The sequence below is a fragment of the Rhipicephalus microplus genome, chromosome 7 (assembly GCF_043290135.1).
Source record: "Rhipicephalus microplus isolate Deutch F79 chromosome 7, USDA_Rmic, whole genome shotgun sequence".
Classification (NCBI taxonomy): Eukaryota; Metazoa; Arthropoda; class Arachnida; order Ixodida; family Ixodidae; genus Rhipicephalus; species Rhipicephalus microplus.
This window is the reverse complement of record NC_134706.1, coordinates 9979035-10004522: the sequence shown is the minus strand read 5'-3', so window position 1 is coordinate 10004522 and position 25488 is coordinate 9979035. Positions and strand designations below refer to the sequence as shown.

The 25488-nt window shown below is 46.5% G+C and overlaps 1 protein-coding gene across 1 annotated transcript in view; it reads right to left on the bottom strand.

Moving 5' to 3' along the window:
- Positions 1–25488, bottom strand: part of Ent3 (equilibrative nucleoside transporter 3) — a 152950-nt gene that overhangs the window by 20860 nt on the left and 106602 nt on the right. Inside the window, exon 9 of the mRNA XM_075868637.1 lies at positions 21619–21806. Coding sequence (XP_075724752.1) covers positions 21619–21806 — 188 coding nt within the window. The remainder of the gene's footprint in view (positions 1–21618; positions 21807–25488) is intronic.

Below are 25488 nucleotides of genomic sequence, written 5' to 3'. Positions count from 1 at the left end.
GTGAAGTAGATACGAAGCGCAAGCCGTAAGAAAGTAAAAGCTGAATTCTCCGCCTCTCATTTCCCATTAGCAGCCATTGGCATGTACATTGAGCACTATCTGACTGAAAAGTTTGCTACGTCATACTCGCTGGGCGTAACCTCCTTGGTTTTCGAAAGGTTTAGCGAGCGTTCGGCCGCAATGCCATGAATACAGTGAACTAGTATATACCATGAACTCGAGGTGGTTAAAGGTGGGAAGTGGACCCGAAGCGCAAGCCGTAAGAAAGTGTGCGTGTGCTACCTCTCGTTTAGTCCTTGGAATGTCCGCTGGATGGCGGTGCTTCTGTATGGGGAATATATGATGAAAAGATGCGAGATGGTGGTACTTGGAGTGTTGAATAGATGGACGAACGGACACATAGACAGATGCATGGATGGACGCATGAACGGACGCAGGGGCGGCTGCATGGACGAACGCAGGGACGGACGCACGAACAGACGCACGCACGGACGGGCTGATGGACGCATGGATGGTCACACTAACAGACGCATGGACGGATGGAAGCAAGAACGAATGGACGGACGAATTCTTCGCCCCACTCTCCATCATTCACTCCGTGGACATGCTGCCATTTTTTTTATTTTTTGTTACAGTGCACTTTTTGGGGCAAGCGTTCCTGCTTTGAGTCTTCGTTGCCATCACTGTTTATTGCGTAACCAATGGGCAGAAAAAAATTGACATGTTTAAAAAAAGTCACAGTCAAATGCAATGTTCACTCCGCAGAATGAAGGAACTACCGCATGTATATTTATGTATACACACACATATACATATACATGAATTACGACGACGACGGCAAAAACCAGCCGAGACTGTTCGTATGATTGCTGTCGCAATCATATACCCAAGATGGGCTGAGATTTGAACTTGGACCGTCCGCGGGGCAGTCGTGTATTCTACCACAGAAGCACGACGATGCTTAAAACTAATTTACACGGGGGCTCATACAAGCGCCACCTCGGGCAACGAATTGTGTTAACCTATGGGATACAGCATGGCAGAAGAATCGACTAGCAGCCACTCATCACACAATGCTAAGTGCGCCACGATGACCCCCATTTAATGACATAATAGAGAGATGGACAAGAGGGGAGGGCGCAAAGTCAGCCCCATACGCTGACATAAGAGGAAGGGGGGAGGGTGCTACGATAAACCATTGTCCCACACCCCCGCCACTGAAGGGCAACCCTGCGCACGCTTGCGGTTGATACCTTGCGAAAAGTAAGACTTCGCGCACAGTGGGCCTTACCTCAACACGGAGCTGGGCTCTAAATTTGCTCTAAATTTGCATTTGGTATTGTAGTAATTATGAATACATTTTCTTTCACGTGTTACCCGCATTCTTTTTTTTTCTTCTATTTCTCCGAGTAGCGTCCAACAGTATACGTACGTCTAGATGGAACTTATTATGATGGCACTTAGCCCGGTGTAGGACTCTTTTTTTTTGGCATTTCTACGGTGATATCCTGTCTAGAAGATGCGATCAAACCTTAAAATTCCAGAATACTCGACGAACATCACGCGTGTTATCAGCATGGCATAGCATTCTCGAGATAGCATTCTTGATTTCTCACTGTTTAATTTTTAATCCTTTCTTCCTGTTCCCTCTCTCTCTCTCTCTCTCTCTATCTATCTATTTATCGCTTCCTCGTTTTTTTCATATATTTATCTCTATACATACACCTTTACGAGTGATAAGGGGAAAAACAGAGAAAGATGACGCGATGCACGCCTTGATATTCACACGTCTGAAAGTTGCATCTCACACATTCCGATCACGCGATATTTGCATAAGCAAGACGTCGGGAACGCGAACGGCGAGAACGAATCGACACAGTTTTGACCAAGCACGGCACGAAGCCTGTCTTTCGCATCTATGAGGCGAGAAGCGAACGTCCTCGAACAAGATGGCGGGGCAACGGCGCGAAGAAAAAGCAGCGCTAAATCATCCGACGCCCACGCTATGGGGGAACGGGTGAAGACGCGGGGCGTAACATCCATCGAAAGGGAAAACCGGTGCATCCCGCTATCTCAGCCGGATACAAAGCAAAGAAGAGAAAGAAAAAGAAAGTGGGTCGGGCAAAACGCCTGCCTTAGTACGCTTCTTGTATAATACCGAGAGAGAGAAGCCCTCCAACCTTGCGTAGGGGTGAAGCAGCAGCATAAAGAGGCTCGACATCCCATGACACGCTCGGCCGATCCCTCGAAAAAGCACGCACGCCTCCTTATACTCGGCGAGCTGCTCGTGCCTTCAAAGTGCTCTCGGCACTTGCTTCCATTCCCTGCAAACGTCGCCACTCTCTAAATGTGTGCAGCATTGCGAAAGTACCCCAGCCTCGGTAAATCCTTCCAGACGGCCTACGAGCTCCCGCTAACTTTGGCCGCTTGACACGTTTTGTTGTTTCTGTAATCGTCTCCATATCCTACTCACGAATTCTTACTATACAATACTAATCAATTATGCAAGAATTGAGTAAAAAACAAAAAAATCCCCACCAAAGCACTTCGTACAAATGCTTAAACAGCAAGAGGTGACACGTGCAGTCCCAGTGTTAGGCAGTGGGTTCAACCCGACGTGGCAATGAAGCCTTTCGCAATTATTGGTTACATCTTCATGATTCCTAATAAGGTTACACACACGTTTGGTTTGCGTTTAGCACAGTCTTCATTTCACCTGCCGCACAATGTGCCTCGCATGATCATGCTCGTGGAGGAGTATAATGAGCGGTTAAATGCGTTTCGCATTGCGGTATTCACAGTGGTTGTTCACGAACAACACCTCGACGCCCACAGAACCTCGCTTCATTACTCCAATTACAGCTTCCATCAAAGACTTCGCGATGGCAAGCTAGAATGCTGTGTCAGTTCTCGGTCGGCGTTGTGTTCACCAATTCATTAAGTTGGCTGACTCCCCCAACTGTGATAACTGTCATTGTGTAGAGACTCTCGACCATGTCATGTGCCATTGTCCAGACTTTGAAGAAGATCGCCGGACTCTCTAGTGTGCCCTAAGGAAGCTGGATGATCTACCCTTTACTATGGAGATCTTGGGAGCGCGGCCTTCAAGTACTTCAGCCCAGAAATCCACACGAGCCCTTCTACAATTCTTGAGTGCAGCATTACTGTGCGACCGCCTGTGAAACCTGAACTGTGTGTGCGGTGTGCGTGTTATGTGCAATGTGTATCTCCTCGTCATCCTCCTCTCTCTTTATTTTTCTCCCCTATTCCTCTCCTCCTCGTGTAGGGTAGCAAACTGGACTTAGTCTGGTTAACCTCCCTACCATTCTGATAATTTCTCTTTTCTCACTATCTCAAACCACATGCGGTCATAGACGTCGCCATTTAAGCCAATGTGCTGCTGGAGAAACGACCGCCTAATAAAGCGGGCGTTCACCCCGGCGAACGCGCACCCGCAGTCATCACATTCACACCGCAACACCACATTGTTGCAAGCCTTTGGCATCACAATTTAACTTGACGGTCTGATTTGCAGATTCCACCCGCCATCGCCGCTCGCATTGCCGTTCACGATTTAGCGTGGGTTGGCAGACTGCTGGATCAACGGTACGCAGTTGCTGCCGCCACTTGGCCTCCCGTGCCCGTTTTTGTGCCAGGACTGCGCCACCGGCACGGCGAATGCGGGCTCTTTAACGTTTCCACTGTCGGCGCTCTTCTAGAGTTGTTTGTGGCACACCCACGTGGAAGGCTTCAGGAGAAATTCATGCGCACTTGCTCAAGGCCATGGCTGCGACTGGATTAACGACGTCACTCACAACGCAGCCAATGGCGCGCGTGCTTGGGTACGACGCTGCGAACAAAATAACTGATAACACGTTCAATGGAGAGCGCTCGTGACACCACTACCAGACGGTTTTCAGTTTCTCCGAGCCATATTACGGATTTCCCTGTAAACGTCTGACGAGGTGTAAACGAAACTGAGCAATCACCAACACGTAGAATTCCTTTCATTAGTGACGGTAAGTTCAATTGAAGGGATCATCACCAAGCCGCGTTCAAAAAGCGAGGGAGTAGTTTCCTCCTCGCTTAAGCTACCATACTTAAGCTACCATCAGCCCCATCCCCCTCCCATGCGCCGGGTAGCAAACCGGCTGCCTATAGGCTGGTTAACCTCCCTGCCGTTCTTTTCCTCCTATTTTCCTCTCTTCTTCTTCGCAACTTATTTCTTGATAGAGCACGTGTACAATGCCAGCACCAAGCGTCGCGCCTATCATAATTTTGCACTTGTCGGCTACGCACTGTTATTTGTAAGCCCAAAATCAAGTGGAATCTGTTCATCGCGCAAGACAGCCATACGAAACAAGGAAATATGCACGGCGAGTGTGTGGTAAAGCAGTGTGGGAGACACTAAACCACTGATATTTCGTTTATGTGGACCAGTTGAGAGTGTGCGCTATATATACGTCACGGGAATCTCTGTTCTTGCGTCACGAAGTATACGTCATAAAGACGAAACGCGCCAGGAGAGAATAATGCGATCATTTTTTTTTTCCTATCTTCAGAGGATGGTGCCAGGGGCCCTTTGAAACGCGTCATTTATAGGAACCAGGTTTAGGACGAGAACAGCATTGTTTAATTTCTTCGATCCTTCATGCATTATTTCCTGAAGTAGCGTTTTTTTTTTGGCGATGGAAGTGAGCTTTGCCGCGTGGTACACCAAACCGCAAATATTTTTGACGTTCTGAAAAATCAGTAAACATTTCCGACTGGTTCCGTGAAATAAATGAGCGGATACGTGTTCTTTCTATCAAGTATATTTTATAGTAAATCTCCATTCCCAGTATTTGGGCCCATCTGTCGCTGGCGCCATCTCTCATTGGCAGTAACATATATATATATATATATATATATGTGTGTGTGTGTGTGTGTGTGTGTGTTATTTTTTTTTCGAGCTAAGCCAGTTAACAAAAAACGATTCCGGCATCTATTCATCAGATGCCTACTGGAACAGTATCGAACTAAAAAGCATGTGGCTACACAGGATAATTGATCGCCACCCGTTGGAAATACATGGGGCCCCATTGTAAAATATTAAACACTTAGGGAAGCCACGCGCTCTGTAGTGCGGTACTGTAATTTTCACCAAAATTCTCCAGTGGGTCTCTGCTATACATAACCGGGAGTCGTTTTTGATAACTGTCTTCTTTCAAAAGATATATGGTCTTTTCAGCATTCAGTTACGACAGGCCACTGCCATCACTGGCGAGTGTTGGCACAACGCGGGAATGCCCCCTCTTCATGCGTGGAGTAATTCGTCCAGTTATTTAGGATCACTTACACCCCTACACCCTTTATATCCTGATCATCGTCCAATTAATTACTTCCCTTCATCGCAAGTGAAACACGAGGTACGGTCGCTCAGGCTAACTTCACGACTTTACGTATCATCAGTTTCCGCAATGAAAGAGAAGATGGAATTCGTGTCGCAATGTGCCAGAAGGGTAATACAAAAAAAAAACAACAGCGATAATAACTGTCGGGGTTTAACGTGTCCAATCAACGATATTATTACGCGAGACGCCGTAGTGGAGGGCTCTGAAAATTTCGACCCTCTGGGGGGTCTTTAACGTGCACCTAAATCTTAAGCACATAGGACGGAAGCATTTCCTCCTCCATCGAAGATGCGATCGCAGCAGCTCGAGTTCGATACTGCGGCCTGCGGGTGGACATTTGAGCACTATAACCACTGTACCACCTCAGCGGGTCACTAATAATAATAATAATAATAATAATAATAATAATAATAATAATAATAATAATAATAATAATAATAATAATAATAATAATAATAATAATAATAATAATAATAATATTAATAATAATAATAATAATTTTCATTCATTCATTTCATTTATTTATACTGTTAGCCCAGAAGTGGGCCGTTACAGGGTGGAAGTACAAACAATTATTTGCAAAACAGAAGTACCGTACAGGTCTCGAGATAATTTCTCGGTATTATTGTGACCAGCAACTCGAAGTTATACATAACATACATAAATGGAACACACATGCGATGCAATACATACGCGCAGAACAGCACATGACGCATTTGAGGCGGCACTTTTGCACCGCGCTGAAGATTTGAAAGACAACTACTGCAGGATCATGCAACCAACAAAAAGTACACACACACGCAAAAAAAAACATATGTCACTGTTATTCGGAAAATAAACGTTTTAGATTCTGTTCAAATGATGTAAGCGAGGAACAACCAATTATAGACTCTGGCAGCATATTCCAATCTTCAATAGCACGTGGAAAGTAACTGAACTTAAAGCAATCGTTACGTGGGACTAGGGGTGGTATATACATATTATGGCGATGTCTGGAGTGTTCTTGTGTGTTGACCTGGAAGTAATCTGAATAGTTTAGTTTAAATTGATTATGAATTAACTGGAAGAGGAATTTCAGACGCTCAATCCTCGTCCTAAGTTCAGGACTATCCAGTCCAGCTTTTTTACAGAGTTCAGTAGGAGAATGATGTCGGCTATATTTATTAAAAATAAATCTCGCACCAAGTCGCTGTATTTTTGTTATTTTATTGCAGTTTGTCTTTGTGTAAGGGTCCCAGACAATTTTAGAATATTCGATAATAGGTCTGACAAGAGTTTTGTAAGCAAGACACTTTATATCAGATGGGGCGGTATAAAGGTTACGTCTAAGGCTATACAATGCCTTGGTAGCCCTGGAGCATACATTATCAATATGAGTGTTCCACCGGAGGTCGGGCGTGAACCATAACCCAAGATATTTATAGTTTTGTACACGCTTGAGGAAAGCATTGCCAATCTGGTAGTTGTAATCTAGAGGTGCTTTCTTTCTAGTTATAGTCATAAAGACTGTTTTTTCTGTGTTCAAACTCATTTGCCATTCTTCGCACCAATCCTTTATTTTTTGAAGATTGTTGTTTAGATTAACTTGGTCATGTTCAGTCTCGATTCTACTATAAACAACACAGTCATCGGCAAACAACCTTATCGGGACCGTAACGCGGTTTGGTAGGTCATTTATATATAACAAAAATAAAAGGGGACCCAGCACGCTCCCCTGGGGAACTCCAGAATTCACTGCAACTGCTCTAGACTGTTTATTGTTTATTTGAACAAACTGCTGACGGCAGCTGAGATAGGATGAAAACCATTTTGTCAAGTGATTATTTTGAAACGTTTTGTCAATTTTAAACAGGAGCTTTGAGTGCGACACTTTAATAATTTTAATAATAAATACTCTGCTTTATGACTTTGAGAGACGCCGTAATTTTGACCATCTGGTGTTAGTTATCGTTCACTGACCTCGCACAGTACACGGGCCTCTGCCATTTCGCCTCCGTCGAAATGCAACCAACACAGCCGGAATCGAACCCACGACCTTCGAGTCAGCAGCCGAGCACCCTAGCCACTGTTTCATCGAGGCGGACCACAAGGGGAAAAATAATGGAAAGATCCTTATAGGCTTCGTATTTAGGTGTTTAACGCTATAGCGGTATATTCTCTTCCCAGTGTGTACTTCAAACACTTACCCCCGTATTCTAGAACGTCCCTTCGCTCAACGCTTCACCTTCGCTGGAGAAAGCCGATGGGAGCGCCGTCTCTAGGCACAGCAACTCACTGAATACCACCGATAATCTGCTGCGATTCTTGAGTAGCGCAGTGTCATTCTCAGCCGAGCGGTGGCGCAGTGCTCAACTCTGTCAAGTGAAGGGTGAAAGTCGAGTCGAAGAGCGTTTGTGAATACGGGGGTTAGTGTATGAAATATTTTCGAACTTGTTATGCACCCACTACGTGGCCTTGTGGGTGCAGTGGCGTGTGTGCGTTTTTTAGTGAATGACTGGCTTTGAACTATGAAGTTATTATGATAACTCTATGTTCTGACACCTGCTGGCAATGTACACTTGTACTACGCCACGTTACGGCGATATTTTACGTTGCATTGAAAAGAATGTATACAACACGCGTGTGTTTGTAAAGCATATGAAAGTTACTTTCACTGTATTTCCAAGTAGGGGAAGTTATTTTCACTGTATTCCCAAGCACAAGCAGATGCATAGATGTTGAAAAAAAAGCACAGCTGTGAGGTAGAACAACCGCTTGCCACGCAAAGGACCTGACTTTTTATCCCTACTAAGACCCGGAATATTGATTATTTATTTTATTTGTATCTTTCTCCGTTTTTCAGTCAGGCAAGATGTTAGATTTTTCGGTCACGCATAAGATGACGAATTTTTTGCTCACAACCATAGATGCCTGCGCCAGCATTTCTACGAAACGAGCTTTTTAACATCTGTCGCGTTATGAAATTGCAGCAGATATCGAAAAGTGTCCGTGGGTATAGGCACGGCCGGTCTGGAGTCACGCGTTCGCTCCGGTTATAGTTGGAAAAATCGCCAGGCTTTTGTACATGCGGCGCTTGCTTGCATGATTGGCACTTTATAAATGCGTTCTATTCCTCGTGGCGAGACGTGCACCTGGGATGAGCATTGGTTTGTTCAGGAAGCCCCAGGGTACAAATAGGCTCGTCGGACCATCTTTATGCGAGTGGATCTTGTTTAAATATGTACTGCGATGACGTCAGTTGCGTGTTCGCGACCCGTGTGTGTCACATTGGAATGTTAGTTGCCCGCTAGAGTCGCTCGCGCGCTAACAATCAAATAATCATCGCAGAAGCACCCTAGAAGAAGCGGCAATCTACTCAGCAAATTGTTTTCTCATTCTTGAAGTTGTTTTTAATTTTAATTAAGAAATGACATGCAAAAATATGAAGGAGAGTTGAAAAAACAAACAAATTTGGTTATGTAGTACTGTGAAAATATGCGCAACTAAGAATGAAGCGACATATTTAGTTTTTAGCATTCCCTCTGTAGGGTATTGTCTGCTTCAGTTGAGTGCACGTTTTTCGGTACTTGATTATAACGTTTTTCTTGATCCCTTTAACGTATACGTTCGACTTGACACTGCAATACTCAAAAACGTCGACAAACGTGCTCTTAGTGAACGTGTATAAAAAGTATTCCGCAAAGATTTTCAAATACTCCCGAAAAACGCGAACGTCAACGGGAAAGTTCTACGAGTGACTCAGGGGGAAACAAATTAGAAGTGGCTTAGCTCGCCTATGCTTGCGTATGAACGGATAGGCGGAAGGATGGGCGGACGACCACGAATAAGCAGTCCGATTAACACACCACGGATGGACGGACGGACGAAAAACGTATGGACGGACGAATGGACGGACGGACGGAGGACGAGCGGACCGACGAAACACGAATGTACGGACGGACAGACGGACTAGCGAGCCAGTGATCGCACGAGAGTCAAGTGCCAGCCCATTAATTACACGTGGAGTTTCCAGAACTTCGGCGCAGCAGCTGCGCACCACAAGACGTCACTGTTCCTCGCGGTTCTGTGGAACTGCTCACCGCAAGCCACGCGAAACTGCTCAACATCGGACAGTGTAGCTTACACTACAAAAAAAGGTATCCCCAAATCTGCCTATCACGAGCGGAACTGCAAACATCTTTCACCCACCCATCTGAAGTCCATCGCGCTGGTGAAATGAACGCTCTTCGCACAACCGAGTACAACCGTCAAAAGCTTCCGGGGGTGACGGTACAACGCGAATTCACGTTGACATATCCCACTCTCGCAGTGCTGCTCGCATTTCGCGTACGCGACAAACTTTTGGCCACGTCGTCAAATCAAGCTCCCCCCTTTTGGTTTTTTTTTTTTGCCTTCTCGCCTGGATAGAAATGTCCCGGCGCAATCCTGTCTGAAAAGCGAAGAGGCTTTTCTTTTCTGCGTTTGCCGGAAAGTGCATCTGCGATGGAGTCGAGGCGCCCGAGCGAAAACACGAGTGGGTGTACGTACATACGGGCATCCTCTATTGGGGAGTATCACCTTTGCCAAGGTGCGCCGAGCACGTTTTCTTTCTTTTTAATTTGTTACTTTCATTTTATCACAGTGAGAAGACCGAGCCCATAGCGTAATCACTCTCACGCAGGATGAATTTCCCACCTGATGGGAGTCAGGTTTCTTCCATCCTCGGGTCTTCAAGCGAATTGTCTGTTTGGAGATATATATATATCTCCCCGAAATGTTTGCGGCTGATATATATGCAGATAATAGTAAATACAAAGTTGCCGCTTCACCAACCGAATGTCAGCTCTCGTGAAAAGCGACTGTTTTAAATGTGCCCAACCGATAAAATTTTGAGAGCTCGAACTACGACTACAGCTATAGTTCTCCCGCTAAGAATGCCAAGCGAAAGTATAGGAGATGTTATTTCATGTATCATCATCACCGTCATCGTCATCAGCCTGACTACGCTCACTGCAGGGCAAGAGCCTCTCCCATAATGCGCCAACCAACCCGGTCATGTGCTTTCTGCTGTCACGCTATATCTGCGAAATTTTACGTTATACCTGCGAAACTTTATTCTCATCAGCCCACCTAACTTTCTGTCTCCCCCTCGTTTCTTTCTGTCTGCCATCTCTGGGAATCCAGTCAACCACCCTCAATGGCCGGCGGTTATACTCCCTACGCGCTACGTGCCCGGCCCATGTCCATTTCTTCTTCTTGATTGCAAGTATGATATTTGTAAACTGGGTTTACTTTCTGACCGATTCTGCTCTCTCCTTGCATCTTAAGGTGACATTTATCATTTTCCGTTCCATCGCTCGGTGCGTCGTCCTGAATTCAAGCTGAACATTCTTTTTAAGCGTAAAGGTTTCTGCTCCGTATAGGTAAGTAGCGGCTAGATGCAGCTGTTATATAACTTCCTCTTGCAGGTTACTGGTAGAGTACCGTTCAACTTTTGATAGTTCTGGCCGAATGTGATCCACCCAATCCTTATTTGTCTAGTTACTTCACCCTCATGATTCGGCTCCGCGGTGACTACCTGTCCTACATAGAGATCTTCCTTTACAACTTCCAACATCTCTCCACCTATCGCAAAGCGCTGTTTTTTGCCGAGACTATTGCATGTTAGTTTAGTTTTTTGCATATTACCTTCCAGACCTACTCTTCTGCTTCCCATCCAGTTTAGTAATCAGTTAGGTTCAGTTAATTAGTCCCCTTAGTTACTCATCAGCGAGTCGCAGGTAACTAGATACTCTTATTCCTAAGTCTTCCCAATCTACACGTGGTGAATTGCATTGGAGAGATGGTGTCTTCCTGCCTTACGCCCTTCGTAACACTTTGAAACACTTCAACATATAACTTTAAATGGAGCGAGGCCTGCGCTCTTCTGTTTTACAGAACTTTTTTTTCTTTTCAGACAGCGATTACCAACAGGGACACGCGCCCCTGTGACGCCCCGGTGACGCCCCTGTGATAATAGTGACGTCACCACCAGGAGGTGACGTCACTACTAACCCCCCCTTAGAACTAACACGCCAAGAATGTCAAGGCGCCTTTGATAAATATAGATCCTTCTATCGAAACGTCGGCCAGCCTGTCTGAAGCCCTTCCGCTGGTTACCCTTATTACCCGACTATACCTACTTTATAGGGATTCTGTCGCTTTCTTTATTGAGAACTACGGTGGCTGTTGATGCGCTGTAGATTTCTGTCAATAAGCTTATATAGGGTCCATAGTCCCTGCATCACTGCTGGACCGAGTCAAACGCCTCCTTGTATTCTATGAAGGCTATATATAAGGGTTGGTTGTATTCCGCGTATTTTTCTATCTACTGATTGATAGTATGAATATGGTATATTGTGGAGTAGCCACTACGAAATCCTACATAATACTTTGTTTGATGAAACTTTGTCACGCTAATTCTGTTAGCTAATATTTTTGTAAATAGTTTGTAGAAAAGAGATAGTAAGCTTTCCGGGCTGTAATTTTTCAAATCCTTGACGTCTCCTTTCTTATGGATTAAGATGATGTTGGCGTTGTTCCAAGATTATGGTGCCTTTCACGTATAGACACTTCTTATATATAACCGACCGCAGGCATTAACCCTACGCCTATTACAGACACACGCGTACCCAAACCTTGCCACGCTTCACGTTTATTATCCCGATGCATACCCCAGCGACACATGCCCATCATGTGGACACACAGCGACACTCGCACACATGCTCTGGGAGTGTGGAACAACTCCTCCCGACTCTACTTCAAGCAAGTGGGAGAGGTCCCTCAGGAGCTCACTTCTCGCCGACCAGCAATGGGCCGTCCAGCAGGCCCACGAAGCGGCCGCCAGGTACTCCCTGTCGGTCCCTACGTGGGAGACGCCCGCTACGCGCTAAGCGCGTCCTGCAGGACTGAAATAAAGTTTTTTCATTCCATTCCATCGCCAATTTTTCTAACACAACTTCTCCGTGATCTTTCAGCAGGTCAGCTGTTTCTTTATCCTCACTAGCGGCTCTGGCTCTTTGCATTCCTTCTAGGGCTTTCCTTACTTCCCCTGTCTTTACTGGTAAAATGTCGCATTCCTCTAAGACATTGTTGCTTCTCACGAAATCATCCTGGTTGTTTCGGCTTCTGAACAGCTCTGCGTAGAACTCCTCCACCACCTCACCTATCCTGTCTATGTTGGTTATGATATATTGGTTATGACAGAGCTCCATGCATACTGTACAGCGATGCCAGTTCACTTTAAATGTCACCGGAGTGTCGATATTTCCGGCGCCTTGAACTACGGCGTCTCTCATAATTGCATGTGATTTGGGGACGTAAGACAACAGATAGTATCGTTCAACAGTCCTGGTAGCTTACGCTACTCCTCCTGCACCATTTTGTGCAACCAAGGCACCTGCCAGTCGGAAGGGCGCTTGATGTGTCTAACTTCGGTACGGCATAGAACTTCCGTGTCAAACGCAAATAACGTCTGCAGTCAGGCTCTGTGAGGGGAAGTACAACGCTGTTGATGAAAATTTCTTTCATGTGTATTGTTACGGATGGAAATAAAACTGAAGGTGTATAAACGGCTTACTTATGAAGGGTACAGCAACTAAAACAGACCCCACCGGCGGACCGGATCTCACCGAAACTACACGATAAAAATAGAGCGAGTGAGAAGGGTGCCTTCCTGTCAAACCGCAGTAATCATGGTATATTTCGCTTGCCTCACTTTGCATGATCGTCGCTCGCCCAGAACTTCGAGGTCCCAAACAGCACGCACATTATCAGTGCGACATCGCAATCTTCATAAGAAACTAACTAGCGTCCAATTATACACTTTTAGTTGGGCGTATGTAACGAGCCCACGTACGCAGCTCTGCCACGGGAGAGAACTGCGCATGTGCAGTACGTTACGTATCGACTCCAGAGATGTGCGCGTATGCCCGAAAAAAAAACGCGGCGTGCGTAAACGTGACGAGGCGAAGCGTACGTGGCGTGACGCTCTCGCAATATCTCGATTGATATGGGAACCAGAGAACAAAACGGCAGCGACGGCGTCGAACGCAGAAAGCAACAAAGTCGGCCCAAACCAAGTATACTTTACTTTGAGGGACGATGTCGCGCTGCTACCGCACGAGGGCGCTAAAAAGCACCCTAAAAGCTGTTTTATTTCTACGAACACACGTCTAGTTGAACCAAACGTATCTCGGTATGGTCAATACGGTGAACTAAAAGTGTCGTCGAGCACTTCGCATGCAGCGAACGCAACGTATCGTGCCGCGCACGTATACGCTCGTTACGTACGCCCAACTCAAAGTGTCTATTTTCGAGAAAGAACGCGCCAGCACTTCATAATGATCTAGTGCCTCACCGTCATCTTCCGCCACAATTACCAACGTTGTTATCGTCATAATGGTGTGTGTGTGTGTGTGTGTGTGCGTGTGTGTGTGTGTGTGCGTGCGTGTGTGTGTGTGCGTGCGTGTGCGTGCGTGTGTGTGTGTGAGTGTGTGTGTGTGTGTGTGTGTGTGTGTGTGTGTGTGTGTGTGTGTGTGTGTGTGTGTGTGTGTGTGTGTGTGTGTGTGTTTCAGAGGGTGAGTGAGGGAGTGATCGGCAGCTCTTTCCTTCATTGCACCCTAACTAAGCCTGCAGCTACATTGGCCGCAGCGCACAAGCGAGTGTATCTGGGAACTATAGGAATGCCATTCTCCAGTCATCCTTCATGACCCACGTACTTCTGACACGCCTCGTTCTTCCTTTACCCTCGCAACACTACCAACGAGCCCACAAAAAAAAAGAGAAGAAAGAAAGCTTCGGCAACGTTCGGAAGATTCTCCTACGCTCGGCTCATTAATCTCGGCGCGCCGGCAGCGGCGAAATTCTTGCTCGCTCCGCTGGCAGTGTATACAGCTTCCCGGAACCTGCTGGAGTCTCTTCCCAGCACTTCGACGATAAACCGTCGCTGGCACGATCCATTTGTTTCTCATTACGATCTGTTACGGCCAAGACGTGCACTTTCTGCGAGGATATATTCTTTGGTTTTCGCCCTCTTGTCTGCAAAGTGCCTCTCGTGCGGAAAGTCACCGTTCTACTTGCGCTAGTGAACGTCACAATAACGATAAAGGAACATTTTTCAAGAATTTCATTGTCCCATTTCATTATCAATTAAGACTTACCCCCTTATTCAGAAACGCTCCTTGACTTGAACTTTACTTGCCACTGCCTTCACTGCAGCATAAACGGGTCTCGAGGGCGCTGCTTTATGCGACGCCAAGGCAGCACAAACGCGTTTCGAAAGCACAGCATTGAAGACGTTTGGAAGTCAAGTTGTTGAAGGCAAGAAGCGCTTCTGAATACGGGGGTGAGATGCAGCATCAAACTTGAAAACTGACCACTGGTGGCTGCGGCGTTCCGCATCGGCGTCCAGCATTTCTTTTTAATTATGTGCGAATGAAACTGTCACTGTGCTGTCTTGAGCCCTTGTAAATGAGGGCGGCAGGCTCATCAGGCTGTCGGAAGACAGTCTTTTATTTTGCCAATTCTTTGTTTGTTTGTTAAAATGAAGACAGGTAAAGCTCATTGATTGCTTCGAAATCTTACTATTCGCACAGCTTTGCTTAGAATGGCCCCAACTTTAAAAGCAGTGCAAAACCCCGCAAGGTCGAAAACTTTACAAGAGCAGTTGTGGGGGGGGGGGGGGGGGGAGGTGCAATACATCTACTGAAAGAAAAAATAAAGTGGCTGTTACCTTCGAGTCGTCTTAGAGAAATGCTTAAAAGATTCTGTGGGGTTTTCCTATGGCTTCATGTTGCACATTCGCCGAGCGAATCACCATCTGTGAACAACCACACACCAGGGTACCTTCAGCCTATATTATGGAGAGTGTTGAAGTACCTGCTTCGTGCACGCACGAGAATTGCACCAAACAGGTTTCTGATTTCGAGCGAGAAACGAGCTTATAGTTACAGCGTTAGCTTATTACAACGATGAATAAAAAGATTTGAGGGCAAAATTTTCTTTGAACCCGGCTTCAACTTGCAGATGCGCCACTTGCTCGACCCGAGGAGAAACGACGTTCTAGCGATGTGCAACACAAAGCCGCTTTTGCCTGAAAGAAAGGCGAGAAGGGCGTTGTGGAAGCTTGCGATGACATATTGGAAAATAAGGGGTTGGTGTAGAATGGATGCAGAATTTACGCCTACCCCAAGTTTGCGAATTTCAGACCACTCTTCATGTTTTCCAGAAATAACGTCAGTTTCTCTCCTTAATAAAACACAATGAATTTATCTTTTGTGCAAGTGTGTGCGTTTGCGACAATACGCATTATTTTTTGTGTATATGTCGTCCCTGTATATACAGGGTGTTTTTTTGGCAATATAAATTTTTAGTTAGCTATAAATAGGTACGAGTAAAAAGACAGGCGATAAACCTGACTAAAATCTCCGGAAATCACATTAAAAGTATATCTACCTATATACAACAGTACCGATTGAATTCCACTGCATTGCAACACCAACAAAGGTATTGCCTACACGGATGTTCCAATGGGAGACTGAAGGTTACATGATAAGTGCCTACTTCAGTTAAAAAAAAGGAATTGGTTCTCATATAAGCACCAAGATCAAGCAACTAAAGGCGCTATATAATAGCACTAAACGATATAGACGTTTTTTTCTAGAATACACTCGACATGTGACAGAGTGGTTGCCTGTATATCGACTATTGAAAAAAAAATCATACATGTATATTCCTATCTGCTCCTGTTGATGACGCATATTGTCCCGTGTTTATAATTGATTGATTGATATGTGGGGTTTAACGTCCCAAAACCATCATATGATTATGAGAGACACCCTGGTGGAGGGCGGTAGAAGTTTAAACACCTGGGGTTCTTTAACGTGCGTCCAAATCTGAGCACACGGGCCTGCAACATTTCCGCCTCCGTTGGAAATGCAGCCGCCGCAGCCGGGATTCGATGCCGCGACCTGTGTCCCGTGTTTATAAGCTAGCTGTATACTCATATGAGCCATGAGTTGGCGGATAAGCAATTGTCTTTCTTTTCGGCCTCGTAGATCGCGATGCCGAACTATCCATACATCAAGAGCAGTTCGCATATATTTCGTTCGTGAGCAAACGAGTCGTTGCGGTCACGTAGGGCTCGTAGCGGTTCCTCCTGAAACGTGCGAACACGCATTTGCAGCGTCAGTAGTGGTTTCATGCAGTACGTGCTTTCTGCACATCATCCTTCCACGATGCAATATACATTCCCTAATATTGCGAATGCGGGAGCAGAGATGTAGAATTCCCAGAACGAAAGGTCAGGAGCTATTGAACGAAAATAAAAAAAGTCATACTATCACAATACATGGCCAATGCCATGCCGACCATAAAACCTACGCGATGTTCCGCTAAGATGAAGAAACAAATATAGAATGTTCACGTTTGTCCCTCTAGTAACTTAAGAGAGGGAAAAGCCGCACACACTTACATAATAGGAACTACATAATTACATAATAATAACTTAGCCACACACACTGACATAATCAGGAGGGGGGTGCTGCGACTCAGAGGGACCTGCAAAGTCAGCCCCATACATTGACCCAATAGATGAGAGGGGGGGGGGGGGGGCTTCAATGAATCTATCTCCTCTGAAGGGGACTGACGTCACTAAATCTTTCGTTGCCCTTCCTGTAGAGCTACTTCTGTGCTGGACGCGATGCGGGAGAATGATCATTGACGTACAATTTGGAAGTAAATTAAAATATATTCTAAACGTTTGCTGTGTGCGACCATTCGTGTGAGGTGTCCTTGCATAGAGAAGAGACCCACGATAGGCTTGTTATAGACTCGAAATGTAATGGCATCATCATTCCTCTAAGCACCATTCACTGCAACAACATCGAAAACTCAAGACAAGGATGAAGTAGAAGTCGCATTGACTAAGGCACTGTCAAAGGACGAACAGTTCACTGACTTCACTGGACTCGCCGAAGTGAGTGAGTGAGTAAGTGAGTGAGTGAGTGAGTTAGTTAGTGAGTGAGCCTTGTACTTTGTCCTTGTTTTCAGTTTCCACTGGTTGATCCACACGTGAACCAAGTGGCCCAGCCTTTTCATGCTTCACAAGAAGTAATCTTGGTAGGTAAAAAAGTCTCTCTTTTCAGCTACTGAACATCCTTAGCACTTCGCATGAGAGCACAACTAGAGAGAGTGGTGTTTGCGATAACTTTAATCCCGTATGTCAGGTGCCACTATGAAAGCGAAAAAAAAACAACGCCGCTAAAATAGAAAAAAAGAAAGAAATGGTAGTAGAAAGACTGTGATATTAACCAGGATAAACACCATCTGGCTACCCCGATCTGAAGAAGGGAAAGGGTGAGCGAAAGAACGAGAGAAAAGGGGGGAGTCTGTAATGCCACTACAGTGTTATAAATAGCACTGACTGAAAGTGCTGTCCGAAACCAGTAATAACTTGTCATTCAGCCCTGTCACACCATCTGTCCGTCTGTCTGTCTGTCTGTCTGTCTCGCGACGAGCACGACCCGAAGCGGCCCTTTGCACCCACCGCTTCGTCCCCGCCCCACCAATGATCCGACACGTAAGGTGACGATCCAGTAGAATAGAGAGGCACTCGTTCCCCGCACACCCAGGCGGCGTCGAGCACGAGCCGCCGCGGCCCTCCGCTCCGCTTCGTTCATGCCCCACCAACGATTAGACACGTACGGCTGCGATGCAGGAGAGTGAGAGGTATCAGAGAATAGCGGTACAGCGCCATCTAGAATATCCTCTCTCAACTGCAGTTTGTATGTACTTCTAAGAGACAGGGCCATCGATTATACTGTTCGGGAGATGCTGTCGGTTACGCCTGACAAGGTTAGCATAAGAGGAGCTTAGCTCCTAAAACCAGCAATGATATAAAGACCCGCGAATTTTATTCGCGGGTCTTTATAAATAAAAGGGTGCGGCGATGGCGTAGTAGTTAGAGCATCCGCCTCGCATGCAAGAGGTCCGTGGTTCAAATCCCGGTGCCGCGCAGTTCCCAACAGGAAAAAAAATCCGCGTGTTGATGGAACTGCATTAAGAGGCCTGGGGTGCGGCCTCACCGGTAACCACCACCGGGAACACACTCCCTCACCAGAGAAGGATTGGCCACCCAGGTACAGTATCTGGCCACTACCTCCCACATGCATACGTCAAATAACTCACGGCCCTCAGTTCCCAGCAGCTGCGAAGCAACTGACCATGGCCGCGGTCAGATCTGCAACGCAGCAGAGGGTGCTAAGAATCTCTGGACTACAGGCCACCTTTGGAACCTGAACTTGGCAACAATTAACGCTAGAACCTTATCTAGTGAGGGAAGTCTAGCTGTACTATTCGAGGAGCTAGAGGGTGTTTAATGGGATATAATAGGGCTCAGTGAGGTTAGGAGGATAGATGAGGCCTATACTGGGCTACAGAATGGGCACGTCCTTTGCTATCGAGGCTTGGCAGACAGAAGAGAACTGGGAGTGGGGTTCCTAATTCACAGAAACATAGCTGGCAACATAGAGGAATACTACAGCATTAATGAAAGGGTGGTAGGTATTGTAATTAAACTGAATAAAAGATACAAGATGAAGGTAGTACAGGCTTACGCGCCTACATCCAGCCATGATGACGCTTCAGTTGAAAGCTTCTATGGAGACGTGGAATCGGAAATGAGTAAGGTAAAAACACAGTATACTTTAGTGATGGGCGACTTTAATGCAAAGGTAGGGAAGAAGCAGACTGGAGGCCAGGCAGTAGCAGATTATAGCATCGGCACTAGAAACGGCAGAGGAGAGCTACTAGTAGGATTCGCAGAACGCAATAATTTGCGGATTTTGAATACTTTCTACCGAAAACTAGAAAACCGCAAGTGGACATGGAGGAGCCCTAATGGCGAAACTAGGAACGAAATAGACTTTATAATGACTGCACACCCAGGAATCGTGCAGGATGTGGAAGTGGTTGGCAAGGTACGATGCAGTGACCATAGAATGGTACGGTCTCGAATTCGCCTAGACTTGAAGAAGGAACGACAGAAACTGATACGGAAGAAGCCAATCAATGAGCTAGCACTGAGAGGGAAAGTACAGGAATTCAGAGTCGCTGCAGAACAGGTACTCGGCTCTTAGTGAGGAAACCAACCTTAGCGTAGATACAATGAATAATAATCTGACGAGTATCATTACGGAGTGTGCAGTGGAAGTTGGAGGCAGGGTAGTTAGACAGGACACTGGCAAGCTTTCCCAGGAAACGAAGAACCTAATTAAGAAGCGTCAAAGCATGAAAGTGTCAAGTACAACAGACAAAATAGAACTGGCAGAGCTTTCGAAGTTGATTAATAGACGTAAAGTATGCGATGTAAGAAGGTATAACATGGAGAGAATTGAACACGCTCTGAAAAACGGAGGAAGCGTCAAAGCAGTGAAGAGGAAACTTGGGATAGGCAAAAGTCGGATGTATGCACTAAGGGACAAAGAAGGCAAAATAACTACCAATATGGATAGGATAGTTAAAATAGCGGAGGAGTTTTACAGAGATCTGTACAGTAGCCGAGACAACCACGACCTTAATACTATAAGAACTAGCAGTAACCCAGATGACACCCCACCAGTAACGATAGAAGAAGTCAGAAAAGCTTTGGAGAGCATGCAAAGAGGCAAAGCTGCTGGTGAGGATCAGGTAACATCAGATCTGCTGAAAGATGGAGGACAGATTGTGTTAGAAAAACTAGCCACCCTGTTTACGAGGTGTCTCCTGACGGGAAGGGTACCAGAGTCTTGGAAGAACGCTTACATCATCTTAATACATAAGAAAGGAGATGAGAAGGACTTGAAGAATTGCAGGCCGATCAGCTTGCTCTCTGTAGTATACAAGCTATTTACAAAGGTAATTGCTAACAGAGTAAAGAAAACATTAGAAATCAATCATCCAAATGAACAAGCAGGATTTCGAACAGGCTACTCAACAATTGACCACATTCATACTATCAATCAGGTAATAGAGAAATGCTCAAAGTATAACCAACCACTATACATAACCTTCATAGATTACGAGAAGGCGTTTGATTCAGTAGAAATATCAGCCGTCATGCAGACACTGTGGAATCAGGGCGTAGATGAAGTATATGTAAACATTCTGGAAGAAATCTACAGGGGATCAACTGCTACCATAGTGCTTCATAAAGAAAGCAACAGAATACCAATCAAGAAGGGTGTAAGGCAGGGGGACACAATCTCCCCAATGCTATTTACCGCGTGCTTACAGGAGGTTTTCAGATGCCTAGAATGGGAACAGTTAGGGTTAAGAGTTAATGGAGAATACCTTAGTAACCTGCGCTTCGCCGATGACATTGCATTGCTGAGTAACTCAGGGGACGAATTGCAACTCACGATTACGGAGTTAGATAAGGAGAGCAGAAAGGTGGGTCTTAAAATTTATCTTCAGAAAACGAAAGTAACGTACAACAACCTCAGAAAGGAGCAGCGCTTCGAGATAGGTAATAGTGCACTTGAAGTTGTAAAAGACTATGTCTACTTAGGGCAGGTAATAACCGCAGAGCCTAACCACAAGATTGAAGTAACTAGAAGAATAAGAATGCGGTGGAGCACATTCGGCAAGCACTCTCAAATTATGACAGGTAGATTGCCACTATCCCTCAAGAGGAAGGTGTATAACAGCTGTACCTTGCCGGTACTTAGCTACGGAGCAGAAACATGGAGACTTACAAAGAAGGTTCAGCTTAAATTGAGGACGACGCAGCGAGCAATGGAAAGAAAAATGGTAGATGTAACCTTAAGAGACAAGAACAGAGCAGAGTGGATTAGGGGACAAACGGGGGTTAAGGATATCATAGTTGAAATAAAGAAGAGTAAATGGACATGGGCCGGGCATGTAGCGCGTAGACAGGATAACCGCTGGTCATTAAAGGTAACTAAGTGGATTCCCAGAGAAGGGAAGCGGGTTAGGGGGAGACAGAAGGTTAGGTGGGCAGACGAGATTAAGAAGTGTGCGTGTATAAATTGGCAGCAGCAAGCACAGGACCGGGTTAACTGGCAGAACATGGGAGAGGCCTTTGTCCTGCAGTGGACGTAGTCAGGCTGATGGTGATGATGATGATGAATAAAATCTGGCCGCTTCGGGCAAGACTATACAGTTTCACGGCAAGTGGCGCGCTTCCTAGGTGGAAGTGGGAACTCGCCTTTCCGATGAAGTCAGCCGCGTTGAACAGCGCCATCAGAAGCACGGGCATCCACGAGCCCAGGCGGCAGGAAACGATGCGGCTCTCGATTCCCGGAAACAGCGACAGCGTCACCATGTAGACGAGCGCCATGCTGATCATGTAGGGCCACACTTTGCGTCCCACCTGGTACCGAGCCACCAGGCCACCTGAAAGGGGGAGAGCGCTGCCCGCTGAGCGATAAGGGCAACGTCATTTGGTTTGCTGGGCTGACATCACTCGAGTGCGCAGTGACGACATGACTGCTTATACGTAATACTCCCCATAGGAATAAGTGGGGAGACAGCGAAAAGTATCGGTACTGACGGAATCGCGTCACGCTGAAAACAGCTGTCTCATGAAATAAACGCACGGGCTTATGTTTTAAACTAGCCCACTTTCTTAAGTTCCCCTTGCCGCCATTTCATTTTACGTTAACTCTGCTTTGTCGAAGTACGGCTTTTACAGCAAACAGACACAATTCAATGATGTGGCACTGATCTCAGAGTCGATTAGCGTGGAGCCCCAAGCTTCTATGAGTGCTTAGAACATCCATCACGAGTTCCGCAGCAGCGCCGCTGTGTCGTTCCGTAAATACATTCTAGTGTAAGAGAGGCAGAAAGCACTCAAGCAGGCACCAACAGCGCAAAAAGAAACTGACGGAAATTCTTTATTAAGCGAACTTGTACCCACACGAAAGAAAAACTAAACTGGAGATTACACGGCCGCGGACAGCCTGCCAAGAAAAAAAAAAACGCCGCCCAGCAACAGTTGCAGGACAGAAGGCTCGTCCACAACGAAGGCGGGACGGACAAAGCGGCAAAGCAGAGCGCGGGAAAAAACTCTTCTCCAGGCGGCAAAAACGGGTGTAAAACGAGGCGGCGAGTGCAATAACTCTTGCAATGATTGAATGAATGAATTTCATTCAAAATAAAGTCCAGCAGTTTCATTCGGGTGACCCAGAGGGATGAGGGAAAGGATTGCCCGCATATCGCATCTGAATGGTGACCCGCTATCTCATCACCGTATCTTGTACAATGTGAGTGTGCATACCAATTTTGTGTACACGAGGCATGCAAGACCCCGCCCCACGGATATGCACCGCAAGTGAACAAAAAATTACTTCATATGATTTTAGCCATGAGGCACTGGATGAGGATCCCTCTCCCTGATGAACACAAAGCACAAGCGAAGGCTAGGCGATGGGAGAGAGAAGCGAAGGGCTAGAGGAGAGCGTGGTGATCGGCTTGATCGGGCGCACTGTCTGGCTGGCATTGGTAAAATAGCGGAGGCGTTGGTACCGTACTGACCCACGTGGCAATATATAGTCCGGAATAAAATGTCCCCAAGCGTGCCATCGGGTATTCGAAGTTGCAAATTCTCGCTATAACACGTGTCACCATGCGTATCAGACCTAACGTAAGGCTGACATGATTCACGTGAGCTTCGATGTGATAATGCCCACAGTCGCGTGGGAACTTCCCCATCATGTGTGTGTGCTTGGAGGGGGGGGTGCTTAATCACTGCCCCTCCCCTTTTCCCATTGGTCGATGGTCACGCCTTCATCAACGTCATGACCACGTCACATCTGGTGCAGGTGCTGGGTACGAGCAAGATGAAACTGTTTAAATGGCCGAATTTGGGGCTGATGCACGGAAAATCAGATTGATCAGTCACTGATCGAAGGCAGCACCACCGCTTTCCGAAAAGTATTTAGTCCCCCAAAAGAACTTACTGAGACTGGTCCCGATCTAGAGTTCAAAAAACAAATGGATCATCGTAGCTACCGACTAGCTCACCCACTACGCCGCAACAAAGACCCGGCCCAAAGGTCGTGCATCCGAGGTAACCAAATTCTTCGTCGAAAACATCGTCCTGCATCACGGTGCCCCGGAGGTCTTCATCACCGACAGAGGTACGGCATTTACTGCTGACTCTAACTCGGGTGATTTGGGCATACAGACAGACAAGCCAGACGACAACATATTACCCACGAGCCAATGCCTCATCGAGCGCCTAAACAAGACCGTCGCGGGCATGCTGGCCAGGTAAGTCGACGTCAAACACAAGACGTGGAATGTCATCCTTTCGTACGTGACCTCCGCATACAACACGGTCATGCGAGAAACGATGCAAATGTCGCCGTAAGGTGACCGGCAACGACGATCGACGCCATGTTACCCAACGTCTCCAACGAAGAAAACTTCTATGTCACTATCTACGGTGCGTGTGCCGAAGAAGCCCGACAACTCGCCGGTCTAGGCATCCAGAGCCAGAAAAAGACTGACAGCTGTCGTCACGATTTTCGATGACTCCACGTCGAATACCAGCCTGGTGAACGTGTCTGTGCCTGGACGCCAATACGGCGACATTAACTTACTGAGAAGCTCCTACAACGTTAGTTAGCACCATACAGGGTTATCCCCGAAGACACAACGAGGTTATCCCCGACGGCACAACGAACTCTTAACGGGCACACCCCGAGGCCGTGCATGTGGCCCGCCTGAAGCCTTTTTATGCGAGTTAATGAACTGTGGACTCCAGTTTTGATTTCTCTGTTACGTTTTTTTCTTTGTATAGCATTCCTGTTTTCATGTTCCATTACAAGCATCGCGGTGGTGCTTTTTCAGATGGGGGCGATGTCACGCGTGTTATTGCTCTGGTTTGGTGTGGTAGTGCTCTGTTTTACTCCCCAAAGGCATTCAGGTATGATTGCATAGATAGCGCCTTTGTGTTCGAGAAGCTTCACAAGTGTGGCATATAGATTTGTTAACACTGTGCGTACGACGCGAACAGTCATTTTCATTAGACAGCTCACACGACCACCGTTGATAAGGTGGGAAAGTACAATGCGTGTTGTATAAAACACAGCGTGGCCAGGTCGATGATAAGTTGATCGGCGGCCAACGCTCTGTTCTCTGCTACCACTACCAGTGTATATTACTGTAATCTGACTCCCCGCTTATCGGCCACGATTTCGGCCGAATAAGCAGTCTCGTCTTAGACAAACCAACTGCTGACCACGTGACGACGACGTTACTTTCACTCTTCCCCCGTTATTAGTTGCCCACGCATCCACACAGTGTCGCTTTACATGTCACTCCCCAGATGTCCCCAGGACTACATGTCCTCAGTGCATACCGACGAACGATTTTCAGTGGGTGAAAAGAAAAACTCCACCATATATATCTCTGCGGCGGTGCGTTCTCTCTGGCAGTCGAGTTTCCATGGCAACGTATACCATCATCTTCCCATCTTTTTCCGACATCCTCGATTCCTATAGAAAGAGAGAGAGAGAGTGAGAGAGAACGAAGGAAAGAGAAGGTTCAGCTTAACTGCGCCGTTTAAGGTGCACCAACGCCACTGGCTGTTTCCGGATAGACAACGCTTCTTTCCTCGACGTCCGGTAGCACCAACAACCCCGCACACTTCGTGGCCACCCAATCAGTTGGAAAAGTCATAAAACGGAACGCCAGCTACGATATATCGGAATCACGCTGTCTCGAGCTTTTAAGCGAATATCTTGCATCACCCTTAAAGCCGTACGTAAAGGTTAAAGAGTATATACAGGCGCTGGTCTGACGAAGGGGAAACGGCGGGGGTGAAAGACCAGACGCCTTATCCTCGCCATGTTACGATCATTCGCCAAACGATCGTACTTCCTTTTATCACTATTCCGGGTGTTCCACATGCTTTAGCCTGTCATAACAAGGAGCAATAGTGGTTAGTGTATTGTGCGCTAAACAACTCTCTACTGGTTCTTCGTACTCGTATACACACTCAGCTTCGACGAACAGACCACCCAAAGTTGAGTCAGGAAAAGTTCCATTCGGCGTCCTCCGCCCTTCCGCG